Below are 22,118 nucleotides of genomic sequence, written 5' to 3'. Positions count from 1 at the left end.
CCTTAACTTTCAATGTCCTTGTTACTCGCCTCTAACATCCTGAAAATTTGAAGTCTTAATAAAAGAGGGACGTTTTTACACCTCCATGTCCAAAGTCTACAGTCACTCCTGATCCGAGAGTAACAGTGGGAGAATAATGTGTAAGAAGACTGGAAAAGTCTGAGAGGACCATGGTCAATGAGAATTTCTTAGCTATATATATTACGAGGGATTTATTTTTCTTTTTCTGGAGTGTGTGTGTATGTGTGTGTGTGTGTGTGTGTGTGTGTGTGTGTGTGTGTGTGTGTGTTGGGGAGGCTGGGAGAGAGTAAAGAGATATGTTGTTTGCTAATTGGAAAAAAGTGTAAATGCCAAACATAGCTTAATAAATATGTGCTCGTTGGGCAAGCTGAGTGCCATGCATTGAGTAGGTATATACAAATATCTCTGTCTTGTAATTTCAGACCCAGCCTTGAATTCACTCACAGATCCCCGGAGCAGCCACGTTCTAATGTGGCAAGAACTACCTCCCCTTTACCCCCACTTGCCCCTGAGTAAACGTGCTAGAAACCAGGCTCTCCCGCTTGTGGTTTTAATTTCTTTAGCAAAGTGGAAAAGGAAATGAATGGGGACTATGGTCGATGTAGGAATTTTTTTCCCTTTATGCATATTTGTTACCAGAGGTTTGTTTCCTTCTTTTTTTTTTCCATTGTGGGGGGGAAGGGAGGAAGGAAGGGGAGAATAAAGAGATTAGATGATTGCTAATTGGAAAAAATTTGAATGTCAAAAATAGTAGCTTAATACATATATGCACATCTGATAGACTGAATGCTTTGCATTGAGAAGGTATACACAAATATCTTGGTTCGGTAATTTCAGGTGGGGGATGCTCAGACCGAGCCAAGGACTCATCCATAAACTCTCTGGGGAGCCGCATTCTCACACGGGTTCCCAGGTGAGTGGAAACTCCCTTCCACCCCAATCCACTTTTTACTCCCTTTCCCAATACTTCCCCTCCAACTGAAAACGTGGGTCGGAGTCAAGGTTTGCCCATTAGTTGTAATAGTTTCATTAGCAAATTGGAAATGAGATGACTTTATTATGGCTCTTTCCCTCCGTCCCCCAGGCAGGCTGCAGCGCAGGGGGAAGCGCTGGGCAAATCGCGAAGCCCCAAGTCCATGTGAGTATCTGGCCCCCGGCAGTCCGTGGGACAAGGACGACCGCCGGAATCATCAATGGGCAGAGGGCGGGGTGGGAACTGCTGCTTATCGATGCTTTCGGCAACAGATTAGTGCTGTCTCATAGGAGAGACCGCCCCAAACGGAGGCGGGGCGAATCCAAAATGGCTGCTCTCAGGCTGGCGCGCCCGGCGGAGCTGAAGCTCTGAGGTAGACGCCGGGAGTCCGGGAAACGGTTTCCCCTGCGTGGTGGCGGTGGAGAGGAGCCCCTGACAATGGCCCAGGAGGCCCGCTGAGTTTAGAAGCACGAGGAGGAGTAGGGCAGCGGCGAAGACGGAGGCGGCGCGGGAGTCCGTGGAGCGGGATGTGCGAGAGCTACTCGCGGTCGCTGCTGCGGGTGTCGGTGGCGCAGATCTGCCAGGCGCTGGGCTGGGACTCGGTGCAGCTCAGCGCCTGCCACCTTCTCACGGACGTCCTGCAGCGGTACCTGCAGCAGCTGGGCCGGGGCTGCCATCGCTACTCCGAGCTGTGTGAGTCGAGGGCCGAGGCGGGAGGGTTACCCCCTGCCCTCTGCCCTCTCTGTCCCCGACCCCGCTCTTCTCTTGGTGTGACCTCCGACCCTTCAATCTCCCACCCAGTGCTCTTCACAGCCTGTTACCCCGGAACACTCCTTCACATCTTGGGGCATCCCTCTCAGTTGCCAACTTCCCGCCAGCATCCTCTTGGCATCCTGATTACCTGCTGCCCGCTGCAAATTCGACTCTTGTTTTCTTCCCTGCCTCATTTCTAACGTGCTTGTGGACAGTTCACTTTCCTGACCTTCCTCCCACCTCCTGACCCCCTTCCGTCTTGTACCTTGATCCCTTTTCCTCCCCGCTCAGCAAACTACAGCGCTAGGTTGTCACAGGCGCCCCATCTGCTGACAGTTTCTGAGACTTGCCGGCCTTCCTAGTATAGGGCATAAAACCATACTCCCGGACAATTCTGTGCCCCCGAAGTATTCACTGGCTGTTTCTCAATACCTTGAACAATCCTGCTACTTCCTTCCTTTTTCTCTACCTTTCATAAACACGTCGCCATGCACGTGCCCAGGTTGGGGGAGCTTTTCCATTTCATTCCATGCTTTAATCTCTGTTAGGCATGCTCATCTTTCAGTTGGGGAAATTTTTTACCTTCATTTTTGTTGATGGTTTTTTGGGTGTTGTTCAGACTAAGTTTATTAGAGTCTCTCAAGTATTCCATAGTCTATTCTTCCAGTGTTATTGTAAGATGTGTATCCATATCTATTTCTCACGTGTAAGTTAATCATTTGTTATTTAATAAATGTCACAGGCCTTCTGTTGTTAAAATTAATCTGAAAAGTACTGAGAAATAGTTTTCTGTGCCCTCTTAATTTCATATATACAACTCCTGACAATTCACCTTTATAGCTTTTGAAGTTACTTTATTCAATCATATAGCAATTATTAAGTAACTACTATGCCAGGTACTAAGCACTAGAGATAGGAAAAAAGGCAGAAGATCCAGAAGACAGTCCCTGCTCCCAGAATCTCAGTCTAATGGGAGTATATCAACATGAAAGTAACAAGATATATAAAGGATAAATTGGGGGTAAACTTGTAGGAAGGTCCTAAGTTTAAGAATGACCAGGAAAAGCTTGCAGAATGTGGGACCTTAGCTGAGACTTGAAGATAAAGAGGGAGAATATTCTAGGCCTGAGGGGTCAGCCAGTGAAAATGTTTGGAGTTGGAAGGTGAGTATTCCAGGCACAGCATGGTGACCAGTGTCACAGGATCAAAGATTACAAGGAAGGGAATAAGGTGTTGGAAAATAGGAAGGGGCCAGGTTATGATGGGCTTTAAAAGCCAAACAGAGCATTTTAAGCAGAAGGTAGAGAGCCACTGGAGTTTAATGAGTAGGGAAGGGGTGATATTGTCGGACCTGTGTTTTTTAGGAAGATCAGAATGACAGGTGGATGGAAGTGGGGAAAAATTTGAGGTTGAGAGATTGACACCTACATTCTGAACCTGATTAACTGGGAGGATTGGTGGTTGCCCTTGACAACAGCAGGGAATTTAAGAAGATAGTAGCATTTGGAGAGGAGAGAGAGAAGATAATGAGTAGAGTTTTGGATATATTACGTTTACTAAACTGTACAGGATATAGAATTCAATATATCCATGAAGATAGTTGGAGACTAGAGATTAAAGACTTAAAGTTTGGAAAGAGGTTAAGGCTGCATAAATTGAACTTGGAATTACCAGCATAGAAATGATCATTGAAACCATAGGAGTCGAAGAGCTCATCAAACAAAATTGAATAGAAAGAAAAGGAAAAGGATCAAGACAGCCTTGGGGAACACCCAGGGTTGGTGGACATGACTAGGTCATAACTCTAGCACAGAAGACTAAGGAGTGGTCATATAGGTTGGAGGAGAATCAAGACAAAAGATTGTCATGAAGTTCCAGAGAAAAGAAAATTTCAAGAAGAGTGTGATAGACCATGTCAGTGGCGGTAGAGATGTCAAGAATGAGGTTTGAGAAGAGGCCTTTAAATTTGCTAAGAGATCGTTGGTAACTTTGGAGAGAGAAGATCCAGTTGCATGAAGTTGGAAGCCAACTTTAGAAAGTTAAGAAGAAAGTTGGAAGAAAGGAAATAGAAACAGCTATTGCAGATGGCTTTTAGCCTCAGATATGAGATATTAGCTAATAGAGAGGGATGAATGGAATGAGGTTTTGGGGGGAGATACAGGCCTATTTATTGTTAGTAGGGATGTGGCCATTAGACAAGGAGAGGCTGAAGATTAGTGAGAGAGTAGGGATGATAGAAGGGACAATCTGCTGGAGAAAATATAATGCAATCGGACCACTTGTGAATGTAGAGGCGTTTGTCTTGGCAAGGACTACTTCAGGTGAGACAGTGGAAGGAGAATATTGTGGTAAAAAGCATCTGAGCAATGTGAAATGAGGAAGAGGGGAGAAGAGGAAGCTCTCAGCAAATGGCCTCAATGTTTTCAGTGAAATATAAGGCAAAATTCTCAGCTGAGAGGGTGGGTCTGGGTAGGGGGGAGGAGTAATGGGAAGTTTTAAGAGGAATGTAAAGGTTTAGAAAAGGTGCTGTGGGTTAGTGGAATGGACTAGGGAGATATAAATGGATTCCCTTGCCATAATGAGAGCCTCCTTGAGATTGTGTAGCACATTTGTAGTGGACCCAATTGGCATGGTTTCATGATTTTTTTGTGGCCTCATTTAGCAGCATGTGAATAGGAGCTAAGGCAATAGATGTTAAGAGTAATTCAAATCTCAGGTTTATCAGGCAAGAAATATGAGTGGGTAAGAGACTTTAGAGATTTCAGCATAAAGTTGAACTGGCCCCAAAGGGCTCATGATGCATTAGAGGTCACAGTGAGGATGAAGAATAGTGATAGGGGTTGCAAGGCAAGGAGGGGAAAAGGCAAATAACAACAAACTATGATCAGATGGGGAATGTCAGTACATGAACATGGAAGAGGAATACTTGTGGGTAATGGTAACATTGAAGGTCTGACTATGTATAACCAGGGTGGGATGGAGGAAGTAGGTCATGAATGAGTTGAGAAACTGATAGGTTTGGGTATTTGAGAGTAAGTGTTAACATGTATACTGAAGTCCCCTTGTATTTGGGCAAGAGTTGGGAAGGTGAGAAAGACTGTGAGCCAGGCATTGAACTTGTTGAAAAAAGGTGAGTGTCTTGGAGTTAGTAGATAATAGCTACCTTAATCTTAACTGGGTGTAAATGTGGATTGAATCAAGTTCAGAGGAAGAAAGATTACAGAGAAATGGAGGTAGAGGAAAAGCTTGGAAGTGGCACTGGGAAGCTAGGAATATTTCAACTCCCTTGTCTGAACCAGTGAGTGAGCAAGGGCATTTTAGGTAAGAATCTCAGAGACTGTCTGGTTGAATTCCCACATTTTAAAAATGAGGAAACCGGGACTCAGGTTATTAACTAATGTTACACAAATAAGAGATGATAGAAATAAGTTTGTTTCTTTTTTTCTTCCTTCCTTCAAATATATACTTGCATATATACATGGATATATGTATAAGTATACACAGAGGCATCTATACATGTATGTATGGTTAATCTAGCTAAATACATAATATATATTCATGCATATATTTATTCAGGTGGATCTCTTAAGTTAATTGAATTTCACAAATCTCATTTTTGTTAAGTCTGTAGTCATCTGTTTTACATTTCCTTTGATTGCTATTTCCCATCATATTTTTGACAGCCTTTTATATTAAACTGATCCCTTGATGTACTCATTCACTGAGGCTTTTCATATCATCTAAATTTTTTCTTTTTTTTTATTATGAACTTAATCATCACTAGAAACAAACGTTTCAATATCAAAGAACAAAAAGAGGATTGAATATAAAACCATTAACTTCTGTTACATACAGTTTTTTTTTAAAAAGTATATTAAAGGGAGCAGCTAGGTGGCTCAGTGTATTGAGAGCCAGGCCCAGAGACAGGAGGTCCTGGGTTCAAATTTGCCCTCAGACACTTCCTAGCTGTGTGACCCTGGACAAGTCACTTAACCCCCATTGTTCTTACTTGGAACCAATACACAGTATTGATTCTGAGACAGATGGTAAGGGTTTTTTAAAAAAGCATTAAATTTAACAAGGTAGTAATGAAATTGCTTCGTCCTCTTTTGAACTTTTTGAGTATTCTTAAATGTTTTATTAATATTCTTTTCTTTCTTTTTTTTCATATTTTCATTGCAGATCTTTTATAGAATCATAGATATAGAGATGAAAGAGAATTCAGATGACTTCTAATCTAAATCTCCCATGAGGGAACTGAGGCTCTGGAAGTACTTAATAAATACTCATTATTCCTTTCCCCTTCCCCCTTTAAGCCACGATTGCTTATTTAAAACATTTTTTTTTTAAATTAAAACCCTTACCTTCTGTCTTGGAGTCAGTACTGTGTATTGGCTCCAAGGCAGAAGAGTGGTAAGGGCTAGACAATGGGGGTTAAGTGACTTGCCCAGGGTCACACAGCTGGGAAGTGGCTGAGGTCAGATTTGAACCTAGGACCTCCTATTTCTAGGCCTGGCTCTCATTCCACTGAGCTACCTAGCTGCCCCCAAGCCATGATTGCTTATTGCATTATTTGAGTTCTGTAGTTTAAAAACTGATTTCCTTTACCTTATTGTAATTATGTACATTGTTCTTATTTTACTTTATTTCAGTTTAGATTTCCCTTCAACAATTGCCATTTTCCTTGTTGCTATGTTTGCTAATCTAATGGGTTTGATGTGAAACTTCAGAGTTGTTTTATTGGCATTTCTCTTGTCAGTAATCTGGAGTATTTTTATATAGTTGGTGATACTTGCATTTCTTCTTTTCTTTTACTGTTACGATTAAAATGGATATAGATGGATGTAAGTAGAAGTATTAATATTTTAATTAAAGCCATGTTGGTAAATTCAAGAAGGCCATGCGCCTGCTATTATTTAATTCAAATTGACCGCCATATCTTCTTCCCACCTCACTGCCTTGTACTACCAAAGAGAGTGTCCCAATCAAGTCTTCTCTATTTAAGCTACGCTCATGTCACTACGTGAGACAGGAAACCTGTTGAATCATGGGAAATGTAGTTTCAAAGTCCCTAAACGTCCACAGGAAGTTTATGTCATATATCTAAATATTTAAGGCTCAAATGAACCCCAAATTTCCACTAACACATTGTTAAAACTTAAACATTTTTATTTTCCCTGTGTATTGTATTCATCTACTTCCTGTGGACATAGTGAGAATAGATTTAAATAAATCAGCCTTTAAAAAGTTTTGCCTGTTCACATCAAACCCTTCTAAACATAAATGAGAGAATCCACCTTCCCTGTGTTCTCCATCAATGAAAAAGGATGTTTCTCTTCCGTAGAAAGTTTCTAGCAAACAGAGTGCTTTCCTGAGAACTTGCAAGGAAAAGGAAATAATGATCATTACAGATATTTAATATTGACAGACAGGAAAACTTATATCAGGCCTAGGATTTAATGGGAATGAGGGGATAGAACAAATGATAATATATTTCCTTCAAGTTGATGAATATAATAATGAAGGCCTTTTAAGAACCCATAGCTTTTTCATTTAATTGTGTATCAGGGCCTCATCACACTTGAGAAAGAGGAAAGAGCAAGAGAGGGAGCCACCAAATATCCTGGAGCATCTTTTTAATGAATATATGATTTAAAAAAATAAGTTGGATTGTTTATGTGGTAAGAACACAGGCTAACTGATGGAAGGCTTACATGCAACTAGTGAAATTCAAGCAGTGTAAGGAAAACTGAAGCAAAGCTTCAGGGAAAACATGGACAAGAGTCATACAGGATGGGTTTTGCTCCACATTATTGGTGGGAATTGTTATATCCAGGAAATCAAAACTCCCTGAAGAATGTCTTAAAATCCCAGGTCTTCTATTTACTGCCATTGTCACTGTGCCATTGATATTTTTTGTTTTGTGCAGACATCACTCTAATACTCACTAGAGAAGAATGCCAACATAATATTTCATATTTTTATATTATTTTGTTTGCAAAGCACTTTATATACATTATCTCATTTGATCTGGCCACATGAAATACCTTTCAAAGTACTTCTTCCACTAGATGTTTATGAAAATGACTTGTGCTTTTGAAAACCCTGTCTTTATACTTTGACTGCTTAACTGTTAGGAAATGACTCTGGTTCTTAAATATTCTTTCAATTTCCTATGTATTTTAGGTATCAAATTTTTAGCAGAGATTTTTAACTCAAAAGATTTTTCTCCCTGGCTAACAGTTTCTCTTTTACATATTCTCATTCTGTTTCTCTTTCTAATGCTGGAAGTAAGGTTAGTCTGGCATGAACTGTTTTTGATGAAGCCATTTTGGCTTTTTCTAATCACTGCTCCTTTTCTAGATATTTACTAGGGGGTAAGTGTACACAGATATAAATATATAATATTACATACTAAAGTATTAGAAAGAAAATCAGGATAAGAATGCATAGATAGAAATATATAAGAACCAAAGCCATACCCTAATATTTAAGGGGTCAAAGTATTTTTCAGACCATATCCATAGTATTGAATTCCATTTTGGCCACTATAACTTGTTTATTTGTTTTTATTCAACAGTATCTTATTTTCTAAATTACATGTAATTATAATAATAATAATTTTCAGCATGCATTTTCCGTAAGATCCATACTATTTCCCTCCCTCGCTTCCCTCCCTCTACTCGGAGATGGTAAGCAACTTGATCTGGGGTGATACATGTATTAGCATACAAAACATACTTCCATATTGGTCATTGTTGTAAGAGCATACTCATACAAAACCAAAACCCCCAAATAAAACTGTAAATAAACTGATACGAAATATGGTATGCTTTGATCTGCATCTGACTCCAGTTCTTTTTCTGGAGGTGGATATCATTCCTTGTTATAAGTCCTTCAGAATTGTCCTAGATTATTGCATTGCTGGGAGTAGCTAAGTCTTTCATAGTTGATCATCAGATAATATTGCTGTTACTGTGTACAGTGATCTCCTGGTTCTGCTTTCATAAGCTCTACATCAATTCATGTAGATCTTTCCAGCTTTTTCTGAATTCATCCTGCTTATTATTTCTTATAGCATAATAGTATTCCATCACCAACATATATCACTATTTGTTCAGCCCTTTCCCAATTGATGAATAACCCCTCACTTTTCAGTTCTTTGCCAACACAATAAAAGCTGCTATAAATATTTTTGTACAAGTAAGTTCTTTCCCCTTTTTTATGATTTCTTTGGGATACAAACCCTGTAGTGATATTACAGGATCAAAAGATATGTTCACTTTTATTGGCCCTTTGGGCATGGTTCCCAGTTGCCCTCCAGAATGGCTGGATTGGTTCATAATTCCACCAATAATATATTAGTGTCCCAATTTTGCCATATCCCCTCCAACATTTATTACTTTACTGTCATATTGGCCAGTTAGATAGGTGTGATGTAGTACCTCAGCATTGTATTAATTTGCATTTTTCTAATCAAGAGTGATTTAGAACATTTTTTCATATGATTGTCAGTAGCTTTGATTTCTTCATCAATTGGGGAATGACTTACATTCTTAAAAATTTGGCTTAGTTATCTATAGATTTGAGAAATTAGACTCTTACCAGAGAGATTTGTTAGAACAATTATTTCCCAGTTTGTTGTTTCCTTTCTAATCTTGGTTATAGTAATTGGTTTTGTTTGTACAAAAGCTTTTTAATTTAATAAAATTAAAATTAATCATTTAACATCTTACGATGCTCTGTATCACCATAAATTTGCCAGATAAACTATTCTTTGTTCCTGTAATTTACTTATGGTATCACTCTTTATATCTTAAGTCATATGCCCATTTTGACATTTTCTTGGTATAGAGTGTGAACACTGTCTATACTTCGTTTCTGCCATGCTATTTTCCAGTTTTCCCAGGAGTTTTTGTTAAACAGTGAGTTCTTATCCCAAAAGCTGGAGTCTTTGGGTTTATTACATACTAGGTTCCTAAGGGCATTTACTTCTAATGTATATTTACTTCTAATGTGTATCTAATCTATTCCATTGTTCTACCATTCTTTTTCTTAGCCAGTACTAGACTGTTTTGATGATTACTGAACAGTTTGACATTTGATAATACTAGTCTATCTTCCTTTATATTTTTTCATTAATTCTTTTGATATTCTTGTCCTTTTGTTCTTCCAGATGAATTTTGTTAGTATTTTTTTAGTTCTACATACTAGTTATTTGGTAGTTTGATTGGTATGGCATTGAGTAAATAAATTTAGGTAGAATTTTCATTTTTACTATATTAGCATGGCCTACTCATGAGCAATTAATATTTTTCCAATTGTTTAGATCTGCCTTTGTGTGATAAGTGTTTTCTAATTGTGTTCACATAATTCATATCTTTGTCCTGGCAAGTAGATTCTCAGGTATTTTATATTGTCTAGTTATTTTAAATGGAATTTCCTTTTCTGTCTCTTGCTACTGGACTTTGTTGGTAATATAAAGAAATGCTGATGATTTGTGTGGGTTTATTTTGTAGCCTGCAATTTTGCTAAAGTTAATGAATTATTTCAACTAGTTTTTTAGTTGCTTCTCTAGGATTTTCTAAGTATACCATCATATTATATACAAAGAGTGATAGTTTAGTTTCCTCATCGCCTATTTTGACTCCTTCAACTTCTTTTCCTTTTCTTATTGTTAAAACTAGCATTTCTAGTTCAATATTAAATAATAGTGGCGATAATGCTTCATCCCTGATCTTATTGGGAAAGCTTCTAACATTCCTATTGCAGATAATATTTGCTGATGGTTTTAGGTGGATACTACTTATCATTAAATGAAAGGCCCATTTATTCCCATGTTTTCTACTGTTTTTAATAGGAATGGGTGTTGTGTTTTGTCAAAGGATTTTTCTGCATCTAGTGAGATAGTCATATGATTTCTGTTAGTTTGATTATTGATATGGTCAATTATACTGATAGTTTTCCTAACATTAAACAGCCTTGCATTCCTTGTATAAATCCCACCTGGCCATAGTGAATGATCCTTGTGATATGTTGCTGTAGTCTCTTTGCTAATATTTTATTTAAGATTTTTGCATCAATATTCATTAAGGAAGTTGATCTGTAATTTTCTTTTTCTGTTTTTGTTTCTCCTGGCTTAGATATTAGCACCATATTTGTGTCATAAAAATAATTTAGTAGTACTCTTCTTTGCCTGTTTTGCCAAATAGTTTATCTAGTACTGGAATTAATTGTACTTTAAATGTTTGATAGAATTCACTTAGGGACATAGCAGTTTATAAAGGATATTGATAGCTGGACAGCAGTCATAATGGTGAAGAACCTCAAGTAAATGTCATATGAGGATTGAGGATCAATTGAAGAAACTTGCAGAAGAAAAGACCTAGAGGGACATGATAGCTCTTTCCCAAGTATTTGAAGGATTATCATCTGGAGAGAATTAGATTTGTTCTGTTTGGCTCCAGAGATTGAGAACCAAGTACAATAAATAGACATTGTAAAAAAGACACATTTAGGCTTGATAGGCACAACTTCCTGACAGAGTTAACATTAAGTAGAGTTAGGACTTCTTTTATTTGCCAAATACAGTGGCCTTTTCTCATTCTTCATTTTTCTTGACCCTTATGCATCCTTTGACACTGTTGATCACCTTCTTTTTGATACTTCTCTTTAGGTTTTCAGGATATCACTCTCTTCTTGTTCTCCTACTTATCTGACTGTTCTTTAATATGTCATGTCCTGTCGTGCCACTCATGGCTCTGTCCTGGGCCCTCTTCTCTTCTTGTCCTATACTACTTTACTTGGTGATCTCATCAGTTTCTGTGGATTTATTTATTAACCTTGGTGCTGATAATTCTCAGCTCTACCTATTCTGCCTTAATCTTTCTGCTGACCTTCAGTCTAGCATCTCAAAATCTTCAACTCAACAAGTCCAAAACTGAACTCCTTATTTTTCCCCTTGAATTTCCTCTCTTCTCCCCAGGTTTCCTATTACTATTGAGAGCAACATCATTCCCATTTTTTCATGTTCACAACCTACGAATCATCTTTTGACTCCTTGCTATTTCTCACCCTATCTGTTACCTTCCTTAATTTTACCTTTTTAAGATCTCTGCAATATACTGTCTTCTCTACTCTGTATACTGTATATAGTATACTACTCTCTACTCTGATACTGCTATCATCCTGGTATTCATACTTGGATCATACTTGCAATAGCTTGCTGATGAGTTAGGCAGACCCACATTTCTCCCTACTCTAATATAATCTCCATTCATCTACCAATTCTAGCCTTTAAAGACTGGTTTTCGGCTATAATTTTTTGGTTTTCCTTTTCCATCTGGTCTATCTGGCTCTTCATGGCTTCCAGCTGGTTCTTTCTGGTCTTCAATTTGCTTATCATTTCATTTGATTTCTGAACCTCAATTTCCAATTGAGAAATTCTGCCTTTTAAACTGTTATTTTCTTGCCACATCTCTTCCATCTTTCTCATGATCTCAGATTTGAACTCTTCAAGAGCTTGTGACCAATTTTAATTTTTCGGGGAAGATTTGGATGTCTTTAGTTGTTTGTCCTCTGTTTTCCGTTTTTTTTTTTTTTTTTTCCCCTGTGCAGAAGTTATCAAGTGTTAGAGCTTTTTTCTTGGTCTTTTTGGTAGTTATCTCTTGGACCTTGCTTGGCATCATTATGCTTTCTCAGCCAGAAGTCAAGAGTAAGGCAGGCAGATTCTCTTTGTATGGAGCTAAGGAGCAGTTTTTGCCTGAGTCTACTTTGTGAGTAGTCTCCTGGCTTCCACTGTCTGCTAGGCCTCTGGTGTCCGAGGCCCCTCTCAGCCTCACTCCTGTGCTCAAGGTCTGAGCTCCCCAGCCTCCTGGGGTCTCTGGTCTAGCTGTTTTCAGGGTCACGCCACCGTGGTCCTATTTGGCTGCCCAGAGCCCAGAAATTGGCCCACCCTTGCTCCTCCACTTGAGGTTTTCCCCTGAGTCTCAGTATGCTGAGCTGCTTCCACAGTCCTCTGCCTCTCTCAGCCCCACTCCCGTGCCTAAGGTCTGTGCTCTCTAGCCTCCTGGGGTCTCAAATCTTGCTGCTCTCAGGGGCAAGCTCCTAGTAGTGCCAGTTAGCTGCCAAGGAGCAAGATTTTGTGCCCCCCTCCCCCAACTCTGGAGCACAGCCTCTGACTCTGGTACTGTGGGGGGGGGGAGGGTTGATCAGCTTGAGTTTTGATGGGAGCTATTTCCCCCCCTTATAGTGTGGAAGTGCCCAAGTCTCATGTACCTTCGATACTGTGTCCTATTGTGGGGTCCCTTCTTTCATCTGGATTTGGTTTTTTTGGCCTTTGGAAGTATGCTGATTGGGTTGGTGAGGAGAGTAAAGAACCCTGCTTCTACTCTGCTGCCATCTTAACCCGGAAGTCTCCATTCATCCACCAAAGTGATTTTCCTAAAGCACAGGTCTATCTATGTCTCCTATTCTCTCTAGGCTGGACTATAAAATCTTCTGACTTTAAAAACCCTTCACAATCTAGCTCCACTTAGCTTTCCAGTTTTCTTATACCTTATTCCTTGCCATATACTCTTTGATTCAGTGGCACTGATTTCCTTGCTTTTCCCAAAAAAGATTGGCTTTGGCCATTTTTTCTGACTTTCCCTCATGCCTAGAATGTTATCTTCCTTGGCATTTTCTAAGTTCTAACTAAAATTCCATTTTGTACAGAAAACCTTTCCTTTATTTATTGTGTCTCCCTCTGTTAATATCTCAATTTATCCTGTATATATATAGCTTGTTCATATGCATTTGTGTATCTCTCCTTAAATTGTGAGCTGCTTGAGGCAAGGATTTGTCTTTTCCAGCTTTTTGTTTCCCTAGTGCTTAGCACATAATAGACATTTAATAAATTTTTATTGACTGACAGTTCCCCTGAACATCTCCTATATCTGTCTTCTCTTTATTCATATCACGCTTGCCTTAGTCCAAATACTTAACACTTCTCTGCTGAACTATTGCAGTAGTCTCTTAATTGGACTTCCTAATTGGTTCCTATATTTAATTTCTCCTTTTAAATCCATTCTGCACAAAACTGACAAATTATAATTTCTGTCCAGCTGTGACCATGTCATTCTCCTGCTCTTCATCAGTATCCTACCCTCTATTGTGGGTATACCTCAGCTTCTATCGTAGGTGCTCTTTTTTCTTTCTGTCCTTTCTTGGTGATTTTATCAGCTCTTATGTTTTTATAATTTCTATGTCGATGATTTCCAAATCATCTTGGTCATTCTCTTGTTTATTTTGCTTCTCTTAGTGCCAACTAGACATTTCAAACTAAATATCCCATAAATATCTCAAACTCAACATATACAAAATAGAAATTACTATACTTCATCCCAGACCCACCTTTCTTCCTAACTAACTTATTTCTGTCAAGGATACCACTCTCTTTCCCATCTCTCAGTTTTATGACATCAGCATTATCTTTATTTTTCACTATCCCTTATACTCCATATATGTCTAGTTGCCAAATCTTGTTATTTCTACTTCCATGTCATTTCAAAACTGATGTTTACTTTCTACTTATATGGCTCAGATCCTTATTACCTCTTACTTTGACTAGCGATTTTCTTACTAAACTCCAATGGTTCTCTGTCATTTCTAGGATAAGCTCTAAAAGCCTTTGTTTTGCAGTTGATGTCTTTCACATCCTGGCCCTAATTTTTTTTCCCCATCCTTATTATACATAAATTTCCTTCCCACATTTTACAGTCTAGCTAAATTAGACTCTTTTCTTTTCAAAGAACACTGCAGCTCTAATCTCTGGGCCTTTGTACTTCCTGTTCCTTATTCCTAAAGTCCATTCCCTCCTCCTTTATCAGAATCCTATGGGTTTTTTTCAAGACTCAACTCAAGCAGTCCACTTTCTACATGAAACTCTTGCTCAACTCCATCTCTCAATGCCTTTCCTTCCAAAATTACTTTGTATTTTTTCTGAATGTACTTATGTATATATTTAAAATGTAAGCTCTTTGAGGGCAAGCACTGTTTTATTTTTTATTTGTATCTTTTATTTATTTTTTTTCTTTGTAACTTAGCACAATACTTGACTCTTTGTCTTCAGTTAGTAAACATTTCATATGTGCCTTCTGTGTATCAGGTGTACTGTGTTAAGTATTGGGAATATAAAGCAAAGCAAAAGACATTCCCTGCTCTCTAGATGGGTCTAGTCTAATGACCAACTGTAGGTGCTTAGTAAAAATTGTCTAATTAATTGTTCTAGAATCTTCACTAGCTTGGTGTTAATATTAAGTTAGCATCCAAATTCTTCTGATCAGCATTTAAAACACTCCACAATCTGGCTTTAGCTGATCATATTGGAAAGGCTTTTAGCACATCCTGATTATAGATAATGCTTGCTTTTGGTTTTAGAGGTTGAACAATGAAACATATTAGTTATATAAATATACAGAGAAAAGAAAAGGAATGTGACATGCTAGAGGGGATGTGAGAAAATAGGTACAGTATTGCAATTTTGGTAGACCTTTGAACTTATTGGATTAATCTGAATAGCAATTTGGAGCGGTGTCCTAAAAACAACTAAATTGTGCATACCCTTGTACATACCCCTTGACTCAGCAATATTAGACCTGTATGCCAAAGAGATGAAGGAAAGAGAAAAGGACCCACAAGTACAAAAATATTTATAGTAGCTCTTTTTTGTTCTGGCAAAAAATTAGAAACTAAAGTGATGTCCATCCATTGGGTGTTGGCTAAACAAGTTATGGGATAAGGGATAAGAATGTGATGCTATTATATGTGGTAATATTCTATTATTCTAGAAATAATAAAGGGGTTGGTTTTTAAAAAAATTTGTATGAACTAATGCAAAAGTAAGGGGGGCAGAAACAGAACAATTGATATAATAATAACATTGTAGAAATTATCAACTTCAAAATAATAACTAACCACAATTCCAAAGGACTCATGATGTCTCCATGTTGTCTGTCTGTCTCCATTAGAACACTCATGACTCTGAATGCAATTTAAAGTATATTTTCTCCTAATTCTATATTCTTTCTTTTTGGAACATGGCTAATGAAGAAATTTGTTTTGTATAACTAGACGTATTTGTAGTGGATTTTGTTTTTCTTGCTTTCTCAATTGGTGAGAGTGTGAAAAGAGAGAATTTGGAACTGAAAATAAAATAAAATTAGTCTTAAGAAAAAAAATTATTAAATGACAGGATAGGAACAAAACAACCCTATGGGCGACACTTTTTTTGCATGTTAATTTTCTACTTAACTAATCTGCCACCTTTAGCCCCCTACCACCTGCCCAATAGAAGTCCTCCCTTGTAACATGGCTAATCCAGCAAAAGAAATCAACAAAATGTTATTTTCTTCATTCTGATTATTTCACTTTGTATAAATTCCTATAAGTTCCCATGATTGTATGCTTCATAGTCATTTTTTGAAGTGAAGTAATATTCCATCACATTCATGTTTCACATTTACTTTTGTCATTATCCAGTCAATAGACTTTGATTTTGCTTATAGTTCTTTGCTATTTAAAAAATACTTTAGTGTACATGGAATCTTTCATTTTTTGACTTCTTTGTGGTATATGCCTGCCAGTGGGACCTCAGAGTAGAAGAGTATTTTGCACTCTTAGCATAATTCCAAGTTGTTTTCTGGGATAATTGAATCAATTCATAGAGGAGGTTATAGTCTAATAAGACATGTATACAGGGGCAGCTAAGTGGCTAAGTGGATAGAGAGCCAGGCCTTAGAGAGGGAAAGTCTTAGGTTCAAATTTGGACTCAAGACACTTAATAGCTGTGTGACCCTGGGCAAGTCATTTAACCCCCATTGCCTAGTCCTTACCACTTTTTTTGCCTTGGAACTGATACTTAGTATTGATTCTAAGATAGAAAGTAAGCTTAAAAAAAAACAAGATGTATATGCAAACTATAACATAAGGTAGACAAAAGAGAGATCCCAAAAGAATTTTATATGAAGTTAATAGTTCCCTTGATGTGAGGGGATTAGGGAAGTCTTCATGGAAGAGGTGATTTAAGTTGGACTTTTAAGGAATGACAGGATTTCAACTGGTAGAAATGAAGAGAGTAGGCAAGAAAAGTTCATTCTTTCATGAGGTAGGTAGTGTATTTCATTTTGTGCTCTCTGGAATTGTGATTGATCATTGTGTTGATTAGAGATCCTAAGTTTTTCAAAGTTATTTGTCTTTACAATGTTGATATTATTCTATTAATTTGGCTGTGCTCCCTTACCTCAGCATCATTTCATACAAGTCTTACCATGTTGATCTGAAACTATCCCTTTTGTCACTTCTTACAGCACAGTAGCTATATATGTGTGTGTGTGTGTATATATATATATATATGTACACATATATATATATATAAAATAAAGTTGTGTATTGTATATATACACATATATACATATACACATACACATATTTTAACTTGTTTAGCCATTCCCCAATGGGTATCCTCTTATTTTTTAATTCTTTGACATCTTGAAAAGAGCTGCTATTCCCATTTTTGTACATATGGGTCTTTTTCTACTTTCTTTGATCTTTTTGGGGTACAGACCCCAAAATGATATTGCTAAATCAAATGGTATGTTCAGTTTAATAAATTTTAAGGCAGATGGACATCTCCTTAATTTGTCATTCTTCACCACCACAAAAAAAAGCTACTATTAAATATCTTTGTACAAACAGGTCTTTTTCCATTTGGGGGGGAGGGCATTGGGAATCTCTTTGGAATACAGACCTAGTAGAGATATTACTGGATCAAAGAGTATACACAATTGTAGATCTCCAAATTTTCCCTCCAGAATGGGTGGATCAGTTCACAACTCCACCAACAATGCAATCCCAATTTTGCCACATCCTCTCCAACATTTATCATTTTCCTGTACTATCATATTTGCCAATCTAATAGGTATGAGATGGTACCTCAGAGTTGCTTTAATTTGTATCTCTTTAATTAAAAGTGATTTAGCACATTTTTTATATGAACTATAGATAGTTTTGATTTCTGTACCTGAAAACTGCCTATTCATATCCATTGACTCTCTCAATTGGGGAATGACTTGTATTCTTATAAATTTGACTCGGTTCTCTATATATTTTAGAAATAAGGCCTTACTGAGAGCAAGAAACTTACTGTGAACATTTTTTCCCGTTTGTTTTCCCTTCTAATCTTAGTTTCATTTCTTTTGTTTATACAAAACCATTTAAATTTAATATAATAAAAATTCTCCATTTGACATTTCATAATGTCTCTCTTGTTTAGTCATAAATTCTTCCCTTATCCATAGATCTGACAAGTAAACTATTCCATGTTCTCCTTATTTGTATCACCCTTTATGTCTAAATCAGGGAACAGCAACCTTTTTGGCCATGAGAGCCATAAACGCCACATTTTTTTAAAATGTAATTTCGTGAGAGCCGTACAGTGCTCACAGTAAGGCTCCTGTAACAGTGCCTGAAAAAAAACTGACTTTATGGCTCCTGCAGAAAGAACCATATCTGGCCATCAAAAGAGCCAGATATAGCTCGAGAGCCATACGTTGCCGACCCCTGGTCTAAATCATACATCCATTTTGACTTTATCTTGGTATAGAATCTATACCTAGTTTTTGGCCAACTGTTGTGTATTCCCAGCAGTTATTGGCAAATAACGAGTTCTTGTTTCAAAAGTTGGGATTAGCAAATTTTTTAGTGTGGTTATTGATAGCTTGAATTTCTTTCTCTGAAAATTGCCTAATTATTTACTTTCACTATTTGTCATTTCAGGAATGACTTTTATTTTTATATATTTGAATCAGTTCTCTTTATATCCTAGAAATTAAACTAGTTGCAAAGATTTTTTCCCCCCATTTGCCTGCTTCTCTTCTAATTTTAGCTACATGTTTTGTTTATGCAAAACCTTTTTAATTTTATGTGATCAAAATTATTCATTTTGCCATCTGTGACTATCTCTTATTATGTATTATTGGAAATAATTGTGATTTAAATGTTTGATAGTAATCACTTGTATATCCATCTGTACCTGGGATTTTTTTCTTAGAGTTTACTTATGACTTGTTCAATTTCTTTTTTTCTAAGAGAGTATTGTTAAAATATTCTATTTATTCTGCTACTCTGGCAATGTATATTTTTATAAGTATTCACCCATTTAATTTAGATTGTGAGATTTATTGGCATGTAGTTGGGGAAAAATAGCTCCTAATACTTGCTTATATTTCTTCATTTGTTACTTTTTCCATTTTTGATGCTGGTAATTTAATTTTTTTTTTAACATCAAATTATCCAATGACCAATTTATTTTATTTTATTTTTTAAAAAATTCTTCTAGTTTTATTTACTAGTTAGTGACTCTTTCAGTTTTGTTAATCTCTCCTTTGATTTGAGGATTTCTAGCTTTTTTTTTTTTATATTGGAGATTTTTTTTTGCTAGTTTTTGAGAGTTTTTTGTTCTTGTATTGTATGCCCAATTCATTGATCTGTTCTTTTTTCTTTTTTCTTGATTACAAGTGTTTAGATATATAAATCTTCCCCTAAGTATTGCTTCAGATGCATACCACAAATTTTGGTATGTTATATCATTGTTATCTTTATCTTTAGTGAAGTTATTTGTTGTTTCTCTGATTTATTCTTTGACTCATTTATTCTTTCAGATCAATTTTTAAATTTACGCTTCAAAGGCCCTTTAATATGTATTTTTATTGCATTATCAGAAAATATGCATTTAATATTTCTATTCTGTGTGAGGTTTTTTGTTTGTTTTTGGTCATGATCAGGTTTTTGTGAAGGTGCATATACATAGCTGAGGAATTAAGTATTCTCCATATTTAACTTTTAAATAATTCTATTCATCCTTTGCTTCTTTCTTATTTAATCATTATATTTATCTAAATCTGAGGCGTACATTTTATTTTTTTTCCTGTAACTTATTTAACTAACATTTCCTTTAAGAATGGAGAGAGGCTTTGTTGTTCAGTATTAATTTTAATTCATTGTCTATAGTTACTTTTCAGCAAAATATTACTTCCCATTTTATTTCTTTTAGCTAGGTTTGTTTTTGTTGTTGCTTTGTCTGAGATCATGATTGCTACCTATTCCTTTTTTCTTCAGCTAAAACATAACAGATTCTGCTCCAGGCTCTTATTTTAACTCTATATGTATCATTCTGTTTCAAGTGTGTTATTGTAAAACAGCATATTATTGGATTCTGGTTTTCTAATCCATGCTTAATTCTTAATCCACTTCTGATGTATGATGAGTTCATCTCATTTATATTGACAATTATCATTGCTAATGGTGTATTTCCCTCCATTCTGTTCTCTTATATTCATCCTTCCCTTTTTTTCCTTGTCTCATGTTTTGTGTCTATTTTGTTTCTGACCACTGCCTCCCTTAATCTACCCTTGCTTTTATTCTCTCCTTGTTTTTCTCTTAACCACTTTTCCTCCAACTTCCTTATTGGGTAAGATGAATTTCTGGACCCAGTTTTGTGTGTGCATGAGCTCTTTCTTCCTTGAACCAATTGAGATGAGAGTAAGGTTCAAATATTGTCTTTCCCCATTGCCCCCTCCATTGTAAAAAATCATCCTTTTACTCTCCATTTATATGAAACAATTTACCCCATTCTTCTCCTTCCCCCTTTTCTCACTGTGTTCCTTTTGCCCACTCTTCCATTCTTCCTTTGCAAACAGAGCAGATTCATACCTGTTCCTATTGTGTAATTAGACTTCCTCTCAGATGGCTGATGATATTAAGATTCTGGGGGTTACATGTATCATTTCCCCATATAAGAATGAAAACACTTTAACCTCATTTATTCTCTTATGATTTCTTACTCTTGTTTTTCTTTTTTGTATTCTCTTGAGTTCTGTGTGAATGTCAGATTTTCTATTCAGCTCTGGGCTTTTCATCAGGAATGTTTGAGAATCTTCTATTTCATTTTCCCTTTTGTAGTATTCTACTCAGTTTTTTTTTTTTTTTTTTAAGAATCCTTATCTTTTGTTTTAGAATTGTTGGTTCTTAGTTTGAAGAGTGATAAGGGGTAGGCGGTGGAAAGTAAGTGACTTGCCCAGGGTCACTTGGTTAGGATTTGAACCCAGGACCTCCTCTCTTCCCTCTATCTACTGAGCCACCTCGCTGCCCCCTAAGGGTAGGTTATTCTTAGTTGTAACTAGATCTTTTACCTTCTGGAATATCATTCCAGTTTGTTTTTAATATGTTCTTTTGTGTTTTTGTCTTGAACTTCCCTGTCACTATAGTAGCTCTTTATATTTATTGTCTTTGGGCTTCAGGTTATTGTTGGGCTTTGCTCACTTCTGGGTTGGGGGATGACTGGCCTGAGCTTCTGTCTTTTATGTCTATTACTTTCACAATTCAGTCTGGAGGGTCTGCAGGTTTTTGGTGGCTTACAGCATAGTGTGATCTAGGGAGAAATCTGTTCACTGTGCTGGTCTGAGCTTGGCAAGTTCCTGATCTAATTTGGGCCTTCTGATTTGTTTGTGGTAGAGTTTCCATAGACTGCTACTAGACTCTCACTATTAGCCTCCTTGGAAGTGTTGTAGGTTCAGAGCAATTGAACTGTTGGTTCCTCTTTGGTCTTGGTCTTTTGCCCTAGTAATTCTACTGGAGGTTTATATGTTGGGACTACAGACTATAACAGTTGCCTGTTGAGCTGTTGGGCACAGAGACACACAACTAAGTTCCTGCTCAGTATACATCTAGGTTCCCACATATTTGTTTGGGATCACTTCTCTTTACCCTGGAATTGTGATCTAGAACTGAGTAATGAGTGACAGAGCTTCTAGATGGTACCCATTCTTGCTTTCAGTGATAGTTTAGAGCTCCCTTGAGACCGCTGCTTCTTTTCCTTCCCTGGGTTCTAGAATACTCCCTATTCACATTGCTTGCTATGCTATTTTCCTGGCCAGGCTCTATTCCAGTGTGTGCAGACCTCTCTGTTTTCCTAAGCTGCCCTGGAAAAATGACTCACTATATATATTTTTTTAATTGGCTTTCACAGTCATAATTCGGGTGTGGCATGTTTTCTAGGTTGTTGTAGAAGTGTGCTGGGTGAGCTAGGTAAAAAATGTTTCCTCTCCACTACATTGACTTGGCACCCCCAGCCAAAATCCTGGCAAGGGATTAATATCAAAGCCATATAGAGAATTAATTTGTTGTTGTTCAGTCATTTCAATTGTGTCCAGCTCTTTATGATTACATTTGAACATAGGGAATTAATAAAAAAAATATGACTATGAACCATTCCCCAATAGATATGAACAAATAATTCTCAAAAGAAGACTGCAAATTATTAATAACACATGAT

The 22,118-nt window shown here is 37.1% G+C and overlaps 1 protein-coding gene across 1 annotated transcript in view; it reads left to right on the top strand.

Moving 5' to 3' along the window:
- The first annotated feature begins 1,317 nt into the window (after nt 1-1,317).
- TAF3 (TATA-box binding protein associated factor 3) overlaps nt 1,318-22,118 on the top strand; it is a 294,697-nt gene continuing 273,896 nt past the window's right edge. The window contains exon 1 of the mRNA XM_044677792.1: nt 1,318-1,687. Coding sequence (XP_044533727.1) covers nt 1,522-1,687 — 166 coding nt within the window. The 5' untranslated portion in view covers nt 1,318-1,521. The remainder of the gene's footprint in view (nt 1,688-22,118) is intronic.

This window comes from Gracilinanus agilis, chromosome 5 (assembly GCF_016433145.1).
Source record: "Gracilinanus agilis isolate LMUSP501 chromosome 5, AgileGrace, whole genome shotgun sequence".
NCBI lineage: Eukaryota > Metazoa > Chordata > Mammalia > Didelphimorphia > Didelphidae > Gracilinanus > Gracilinanus agilis.
The sequence above is the reverse complement of the archived record's forward strand: the minus strand, read 5'-3'. Positions and strand labels throughout refer to the sequence as shown.